Source organism: Trachymyrmex septentrionalis, unplaced genomic scaffold (genome assembly GCF_001594115.1).
Source record: "Trachymyrmex septentrionalis isolate Tsep2-gDNA-1 unplaced genomic scaffold, Tsep1.0 scaffold9, whole genome shotgun sequence".
Taxonomy (NCBI): domain Eukaryota; kingdom Metazoa; phylum Arthropoda; class Insecta; order Hymenoptera; family Formicidae; genus Trachymyrmex; species Trachymyrmex septentrionalis.
The window spans coordinates 2,692,424-2,702,356 of record NW_017306091.1 but is presented as its reverse complement, the minus strand read 5'-3'; the positions used below and the strand labels follow the sequence as shown (position 1 = coordinate 2,702,356).

Sequence of the window (9,933 nt, the reverse complement as noted above, 5' to 3'; positions counted from 1 at the left end):
TATATATATATATATAATGTTTCATTGTCGCGCAATATAGCATGTATCATTACTGATGTAAAAAACATAATTATTAATTTAAGAGATTTGCAATTGCAGGAAACATTGTTATAATATATAGTTGTTATTAAAATGATACAGCATCATCGAATAAGTTTTGATTAAAAAAGTGAAATACATATAAAGCATTAGCAACTATTGAATGGAAGATTTAGAAAATCGGTGAAGAGAGAAAACTACTATTCGCAAATATTCTTAAAAATGGATATTCCATTTATGATGTTGACATAGATATTAATGATTATTTTTGATTAATCGCAAAACTTACCATCGATATTTCTTATATTTTCTAATTTCTATGACTTAGTAATATTATTTTACTTTCGGACAATTTGAGAGACGAAGATTTTTTTTTTATAATACTACATGAAGTGAAATTTTAACGACAAGGATTCATTTTATTTTTTACATTTTCATTTTCAAATGTAAATAATATTGTTATCAAAACTTTCTACAGATGATAATTTTAATAACATACAAGTATCTTTAACAATGGTATCTCCTGATCGTATTTACGCAAAGGCAGTTTAATAATATCTGTATTGAAAATATGTTTATTAATGTAACTTCCGTTGTTGTTTTTTGATTTATTTTAGCGCTCATGCACCATAAACCTATGTGTCGTAATTATGAATATTAAATAATAATTATAATTAAATAATATACTTTGCTGACTAATTAACTCCAAAATGAATTGCATATGGCGCGCATAACTTAATCTTAAAACGTTTATTTATTTGAACGTCATTATAACTAGAACAACAACGACGATGATTATGCTGATGATTATAGCACTGTAAATGACGATGATAAAAGTAGTAATTACAACTTTATTGTTGCTTTTACTGTTATTAATTTTAATGTTTTTATTACTATTTTATTATTGTTATATTAGTATTATCGTTTTATTATTATTATTTATTCGAGGTTTGTCCATCAGGAGGTCTAGCCTATGATCCATTCGAATTCATAAGGGGGGGCATGTGGGTAATACCCTGTGATAGAAAAATTCGCACCGTAGTTATCTCTTACATATCGCTGCTTAATGTTATTATTATTATCATTATTGTTATTACATTATTTAACAAATTTGTATCTTACGCATGCTATTTTTTCACAGAAAACTTAGTTTTTTTTAATATAACTGATGAAATATTAAAGAAGTGCTTTTTTCAAATTGAGTATATTCATTCTCTCTCTGAAGTCAATTACAATAGCTTTTGTTACTTCAAATTATTTTTTATTTGATTTAAAAAATATAACAAAATTCTTCTATCAGCTTTCATATGTACATTTTCGATGTAAAATGTTTATAATTGTAAATAATTGTAGTGGAAAAATGTTAAAAGCTTTAAATATTATTTATTTAGTATAAATAATATTTATCGCGATTTGCTGACCAGTGGCTTGCAATTAATGTTATCCTGACGCGAATATTTTTCGAAAAATTGAAATCTTTCTCATCTATGAGCAAATCTGGTTCGATTTATATCTTTCTTTTAATCTGGATCTAGGTAGATCTTTTAATGTGTAGATCTAGATAACGGCGGGTGCCTTCTACCAGTCTTTTTTCCTTCTCCATTCTAAGTATTTTAATTATTAAAAAATCATATATTGAACCCTGCATATATTACTCTATTTTTCTTTTTCCTTCTTTTTCTCTCTTTCTCCTTTTCTCTTTCTCTCTCCCTTTCTACCTTATAATAAATTATCAAATGTAATTTGAGCTATGATTATATAAGTTTTCAGAATATCGCACTTCAAATAATTCTCGTATATATGGCACAAATAAATGTAATGATTACTTTGGCTATTTTATTTCTTCCACGCAAGTATATAAAGTGCGAGGAATGTAATATAGTTATAAATATATTTTAATATGTGGAACATATTTGAAAAGTAGATTTAACAAAAAAAAAAACAAAAGATAAAAAATGTAATAATTAATTTGTTTATAGAAAAACTAGAATGATGTAGATTAATGAACCAATGTAAATAATATAATTGTGAATACGTATCTAATACTTTCTTAATTGAGTTTTTATACTTGAAAAATTTTTTAATTGAAACTAGTGTTTGGATCTTTACCAAAGTCATTCTCAATCAATCATCAAAGATAAATTGAGCGAAATATTTCAAAACTTATCTTCAATTACATCTTGAGAACAAAATAAAACAGATAATTTATATTAATTTCTTTTTTGCTATTTGTCTATGTTAAATCTACTCGTAAAATGTATCCTACATATTTATATATATTTTTTCTCATTTCTTTTCTTTTTTTATCGCTCACTCACTCACACGCTCGCTCACTCACTCATTCACTCACTCACTCACTCACTCCCTCACTTACTCTATCTCTCCGTTCTTTATTTATTAGATTATACGATCTAATGTTTCGATATTCAATATTATACCTATACACATAACATAAATTTTCAATATCTCAATTAACAATCAAAATCTTTCATCTACTTTCGATTTGTCTAGCGCATGCAAGAACATATCACAATACTTGTGATATCACAATCATATCGATATTAACCAATTCATGCGATTCAAGTATAAATTGATTTATCGTTCTCATAACACTATTTAAAATCATGAAAAATATAATTACAATATTCACTTGCTCACAATCGATAAAAATGTCTTTAATATTGACAATTTTAAAAATCAGTAGTCGCTGTTTAATTACTGCTGATAATTTAAGGAAAGACTGTTGTGATGATTTAATCGCTGCATGGACGGCCCTGTTTTTTTCTACAGCATACTAAAACCGCCACAGACTAGATCTACGTGCTGATGTTGATCCTACAATAAACAGAAATTTTATCAGTATAACTTAAGAACAACATTCGGCTGTTGTCATGATTGGTGTCGTGATGATTTGTTACGGGTAGAATAAAAATTTGTTTAAATTCTGTTAATGTTTGTTCTAGTCTAAAAAAAAAAGTAGATGAGAAGGATGCAGTCTGCACTATATGGGATGCATTAAAAAATCTAATAATTGTATACACAACGTAAAAATGTTGTATGTAATATTCTCAATTTAAACATCTCTGAATAAAAAACAAAAGTTGTCTGAGAAAAAAACTGAAATATTTAATCTTTTATAAACTATATCAATTTATAATTAATATGTGCATTTTAATATATTTAGAAAATTGACTTTATAGAAAGTTTTCAATATGCTTAACAAGCACATATTATACGATAAATTAATTTACTTCATGGTACTTTTTAAAATTAAAATTTCGAAATTATTTAAAATTAAAAGAATAACAACTAAAATATTAATCATAAAATAATAAGTTAATTAAATTAAAATTTAATTGTATTGTATATTTAATTTTTATTTCAATACTGTTGTAAACAAGCTGATGTACAAGTATTTTATGTTAAATAAAATTAATATTATTTGTTTATATTTGAATATATCGATTACAATTGACTTTCATTTAGTAAAAATTTTTATTCAATATAATTACACAATTTTTTGTCCGAAATGCAACTATTTTCTCAGAAAATAAAAATGAACAATACGAAAAATACGTATATTTTTGGAAAACATATTTGTACCCGCTTGTGTTACGACATCCTCCTTTATCTATGGTTGTACCGACCAGCATGTGAAACAGCCACCATCTCTATGGGTAGAGATCCTCGTCGTTTGACAAATGCTTCGGGGACAGGATCGCGCTTTCCTATGTCTCTCTTCCATTTGAGCCACGTACCATTGTCATTCCCATCGGTAGATCCACAGGTGAACATTTCTGGACCACCACTACTTCGTCTTCTTAAAATTTTTTTCCGGTTTCGCGGTTTACTATTTACATTATTTCTACTAAATAGATCGCGACGTAATTCGGATATGTCTGCTGGTATTGATCCTCGTCTCGGAGAAAGCATTCCGGATACGGTACTATCAAATTTACTAATGCCGTTATTGTTGCTGCGGTTACTGTTATTGTTGTTGTTATTATTGTTGTTTATTGAAATGCTTTCACGCTCGCCTGAAATAATTTAATGTAAAATTGCATTTTTGTGTTATAATACCATTAAAATATACTTACGAGTTAAAGTGAGAACATTTTCTAAAAGATTTCCTAATGCAGTCTCTTGCGGAAGACTAGATCTTCGTAGATCCGAAAAATTGTCTCCTCGATATCCTAAAGTTAACCGGTTACAACTTCCACCTAATATATGAAAAAATGTATATTCACAATACAAGTGATATAAACTATACTTCTAAATAAAAATTATAAATTTAAGTTTTATTTTTTAAATAAAAATTTGTTAAACTAAAAAATAACTGAAATTAATTACTTTTGCTTTATTTAGTAATAATGTTTATTATTTTTATCGTTATTTTTTAGTATTATATTATCTTTAAAATATTTTTTATGAATATATTAATAAAGCGTTACTAACAATAAATCTTTCTATTTAACACATTCGTTACCGCGTTATAAACAATAAAAATTTTGTTATAAATATAAAGTTATATTTATTATATAGCATTATATAGCATCCAGTATTGCTAATCCAAAATATTTATTCAATATATGTAATCCAAATTCAAATCATGTACGTAATTTATCTGTTATATATAAGATGTTTTTATATAAATTATTCAGTAAAATTAATTTTAATTGTTTAAGAGTATATCAGTAAAATTAATTTTAATTGTTTAAGAGTATAAATATATATAATGTATATCTTGATTTATAAGAGATTAATCAAAATGTTGAAAGTTAAATTAGTAAAGAATGTGAGGTAAATTAATCCGTTTTTTTTTTTTCGAAAATGTAAACTGACAAACTTCTATTATATATAATTATAAATAGATAAAATTTATAATTATAATTTATGTTTACAGTCTTTCTCTCTATATATACATATATATTTTTTAAATCTAATATGTGTATAAATAGAAGAATTAGAATATATGCTCTAATACCTTGATGTTTAGTAATATCAGTTGGTACTGATCCACGTCTGCAATTATGATCAACTCTGGTAGATATATTCGTTGAAGTAAAATCGTCCAATTTCGATAGAAGACCAACTGGAGCTGATCCGCGTCTTTTTGCCCATCCCTGAATTCAATATTGATAACAATATATGCAACTAGAAAATTTAAAGAGAAAGTAAAAAGAAATTTGATTATTACAGATTATATTAACAAAAAGTGTAGGGCGAGTAGTAAGAAGTGAAAGATAACAAAACGGCGAATAAAAAGAGAGTGACAATAATGCATCAGATATAGAAAATAAAAAGGATGAGATTTGCGAATAACCAAAAAAGATTTGACTTTAAAGTTTGGTGTAATCAATAATAAAGTTATAGAACAGAAGTATAGAGAGAGAGAGAGAGAGAGAGAGAGAGAGAGAGAGAGAGAAAAGAAATAAAAAGATTACAGAAAAATATCCGAGATAAATACTGGGAATAGAACAAAAGACAGGATATGTGACGAGGCAAAAATTATAAAGGAATAAAGTAAAAGAAAGAATAGTATATAAGAATATGAAAAAAGACTGAAAGAAGAAATAAGATTAGAGTGTTGAAAAAAAATTAAAGAGAACAAGGAGAGATTAAAAGAAATAAGAAAAGGAAAGATTGTTTTAGAGAGAGGAGATGGAAATAACTTGGATGGAAAAGGAAGAGTGGGATACTGAATAAACATAAATAATTAAATAATAATAAGGAAAAAAAGATGTAAAAAAAACAGGTCTAAGGAATTCTAGATATAACAGATGGTATAAACAGATAAAGAGAATAAGGAAGTACCAAGATATTAAAAAAAGGCTGAAAGGAAAGCCATATTTATCTAGATGATGAAATGAAGACAGATAGTACTGAGAAATGTAAGATGTATAAAATGGGTAGAGAAACATGAAAATTAACATGTGCAAGAAAAATGTAAAAGATAACAGACAGAGGGGACATGGCAGGAAATATCAGAAAAGATATTCTCTGGGGAAGATGAAGAAAGAGAGTTAGTGGTTGAAATAACTATAGAGATTAAAGAGAAATGAATCATGAAAAAAAGAAGTGAGGAAAACAGAAAAAAATAAAAATAGGAGAAAAAGAGAAAAAAAGGAGAGAAAAAGACCTTAAATAAAAATGTAGAAATAATAATTTTTCTTTAATTTTTTTAATATATGAATTTTTTATATTTTAAAAGTAAAATAAAACCTCATTGTTTATTCATTTTAATGTGTTAAAAAATGTTAATTTTCATAAGAAATATTGAAAAAATTTTATTATATTTCTAAGGGTTGAAATAAACTGTAATAGTAATTATAGGATTAATATTTCAAAATAAAGATTTCCTATTGTTTGTTGTAACTATATTGAATTATGATATTGGAAGTAAAAAGTTTAAGTGTTCTCCACGTTATACATAAAAAGAAACTTTGTGTCTCCTTATTTTGTAGACAGCTGTAAACTTGATAAAGATCAAAATTTTCTAAATTTATTTTTAAAGTAAAAGTTGTAGAACATAATAGAATAAATATACAAAAGATAAGATTGAATACACAAGAGCACTTAATTAAACTCATATATTCATCGCAAACACAAAGTATAAAAATATTAAAATAAGTGCAAAAGAATTTCATTCAACAAATTCATTTCAATATATAATGTTAGAAAAAGTGATATTTTTTATATATTCACGTTATGATCCAATATAATTATAGTAAAAAATTACTCTTAGAAATCATTGCTACATTACCTGATTGCCTCTACGAGATGATGCTTTAGCGACGTCATCATTCGTTCGGGGATCAACATTTTCCTTCATTTGCGCATCGGAATTGTACTTTGAGCTCTTCGAATTTTTTTCTTTCGCATTATCCAATTCTTTTCTATTGCCAATGACAACACTAGCTTCCTTATTCGAATCATCGATACTTTTTTTTGGCTCACTACCACTGTCACTCGATGAAGATACACTATGATTAGGAGGCGAATCAGGAGGACTACCGATAAAGAACACTTTGTGAGTGCTAAGCTCAGAAGACACGGGTATCGTGGTATATCGTCTACCTGCATGATCGACCGTTATCGTTTTACATTCTGTGACAGAAGTTGAATATCTTCGCGGTTCTTGTGCAGAATATGCGCTCAAAGTCGATGAAGTAAATTGATCTAATTTTTTGGGCAACAACGTAGTTTGCAGTTTTTGAACTGTTAATTTCGCATCACGACATTTAAATTCGGTATTGCAATCTAAATTCGACTTACATTCCGCAACGTACATGTCAGGAACACATTTGTTTTTGTCACTGTAAGAACCCGTTAACGTAGCATAGAACATTTGCGTGGAATCTGGATCTTGAGCGGAAGAAGGCCTTTTATATCTATGTTTAGAAAAAGAATCATCAGTGCGAACAGTCTGTATAGAATGGCGACGCATGGAATTGACAGTATGTTTCTGTTTTGTTGTATCCAACAAAGTCGAGCCTTGTTTTTTGACAGATATATCTGTCGGTAATTCTTTAGAAAGAGGACTTATACTGGATTTCTTTTGATGACGTGAATTAGGATCATGTGAACAGTACCGACCGCTTGGACATGATTTTTCTTTCGTATGAGTCGAGCAACTAAAGGAATTGTCAGTTTCCAGCAACGTCTGAATGTAACATTGTGACATTTCCGCAGTCGCAGACATATACCTCATTCTTGTACTTGGTTGCAACGGAGGGAAAGTCTGTTGTCGCGTAAGTTGTTTAGTTTGCGCGCTGTACTGATTATTCGATTGCAGAACTGTATTTAATCTCGATGCTTCGGCGCTGCTCGTAATACTGGCTATACTTGTCTCTGGTAAGAGATTCTCTGCGCTAACTGGTCTCTCGACAACACTAACATTTGACTCGCTCATATTACTTTTGGAAGACAATAGAGACAATGAACTCGGTCCCAATAAATTTTGATCTTCCGTCTTCCAGAATTGATTTTTCGCTTTGGCTTGTTCGATCGGCATACTTTCTCTTCTATTGGGCTGGATTAAAGGTAAGTGCAATGATTTCGATACACTTAAAGGAACGGAATGACGTCTACCAACGCGATCGAGTCCAACTCGTCCTGGCAATGTCGGCATTCGCGCTGTTTGCACGTAAGTTGCTGGTATCAACAGATCAATACTGCCCGAATCTTCATCAGCAGCCGTTTCTTCACCCGAACTAATGACTCCTTCGGGTTCATTAAATTCAGAAATGTCGGTTTCTTTTTCTTCAGTTACCTCTTGGTTAATCAGTGATTCCCATTTTTTCTGATTCATCTTTAAATATTCCATTAATGACACACTCAAACCATCACCGAGAAAACGATGCCATTCTACATAGAGAGGAGTAACGACGTGTTTGAAAAAACCAGCTTGGATTTTTGGGATGCTAGTGGTATGTCGATCACATAATGGCGTTACTGGAAGATTTAAACGACGCTCGTAATCGCCCTGTCTGAAAAACTCTTCGCAAACCTTGTAAGACCATTTCCTAGATATATCCCACGGCCTGCACGGATTGGAAATATCTGCGCATTTTAGAGCAATTTGTAGGATGAAATGACGATCTTCCTCGCGTTTCATTTCAAGTGAATTGTTGCTCAAATAATCCTGCAATAAAATAAATAAAAAGAAATAAAAAAAAACACGTCATGATTAATTTAAATAATTAAAAGGGAAAAAAATATAAGGAGATGTACCCTAAAATGCGTAAGAAATTCTTGTTGTCTTGTAATATCTGTTGCTAAAATCAATGAACTGATATGCCGTTGAAGTTCTGGTCTTACGTCGGCTGGTAATTGTGCCGAAACACCACTTTCTAGAAGACATCCTATAGCCGATCTCCAGTGATGATTTTCGAGAACAGAAGTATTCTGAAAGTTGTTAATCTTCGATTACAGATAGCTTAACTTATAAGTTATTTATAAATAATAATTGTCAGAAAAGAAACAAAGAATACATATAACAAGGTGGTTTATAAATTAAACAATAATACTTAAGAAATAAGTGTAGAGTATTTAAAAATGAATGTCACATAATTTGTACAAATTTTATTTTTTGAACAATAAATTGAAAACAAAATATTCGCGATATTTTTGTTTACCATTAATTTACGACAGATATGTTTTTTGATTGAATATTTACAAATAATCTCGCTATATAAAATAAAATATCAATTTATAATTCACATCAAGCTAACGATACTTTTAAAATGATATGATTCAGGAGATACGCGATTTGATTCTCCTTAAAATATATTGTTAAGCATAATAATTTAATACGTATTTGTTTACATGGTCGCACGCATTTTCAACTTTTATTTTATTTATCAATGAAATGAGATTTGCAAAAGATGAAATAATAATCACAATATATATATGTATAAATAAAAAGCAACTCATATGATTTACAATCTAGATAGATATCAATGAGTTTTTAGTTAAGATGTGGACAAAAATTGCAGCATTTAGCATTTAGTTACTATTTTATTCCAATATGTCTGGATAAAATTATATTTTTATATATAATTTTTTACAAAGCATCTTTCTAGAGTTTAAGGTATAGTTATAAAATATGTGTTTTGACGAGTAAATTGTATTTGTAACGATATTTTACCTTACAATTTTCTTACAGTGAGATATTAATTCTAAACAATATTGTGAGGCATGCTCATACGTGCTCTTTTGTCTTGCACACCTTAGCTTATACGCATAGCACGAGTAATAATTATGACATTTATGACATTCCCACTTCGAAAGTTTCATCATTCGAAATCTAATTCATCGAAATATTTCTGTATTGCTAATTGCAATATAAATTCATATAATATTTACAATAATCTAATATAAATAAACAAATTT

The 9,933-nt window shown here is 28.5% G+C and overlaps 1 protein-coding gene across 5 annotated transcripts in view; it reads right to left on the bottom strand.

The window, feature by feature from the left end:
- Positions 1-2,398: 2,398 nt before the first annotated feature.
- LOC108755693 overlaps positions 2,399-9,933 on the bottom strand; it is a 42,281-nt gene continuing 34,746 nt past the window's right edge. For 4 of the 5 annotated variants that reach the window (XM_018498854.1, XM_018498855.1, XM_018498856.1 and 1 more), the window contains exons 9-14: positions 8,773-8,946; positions 6,803-8,683; positions 5,024-5,162; positions 4,137-4,259; positions 3,687-4,076; positions 2,399-2,874 (exon numbers count right to left, since the gene is read on the bottom strand). In XM_018498854.1, the coding sequence (XP_018354356.1) occupies positions 2,834-2,874; positions 3,687-4,076; positions 4,137-4,259; positions 5,024-5,162; positions 6,803-8,683; positions 8,773-8,946 (2,748 nt within the window). In that variant the 3' untranslated portion in view covers positions 2,399-2,833. Of the gene's footprint in view, positions 2,875-3,642; positions 4,077-4,136; positions 4,260-5,023; positions 5,163-6,802; positions 8,684-8,772; positions 8,947-9,933 lie in introns of all 5 variants that reach the window. The other variant, XM_018498858.1, reaches the window with a different exon arrangement.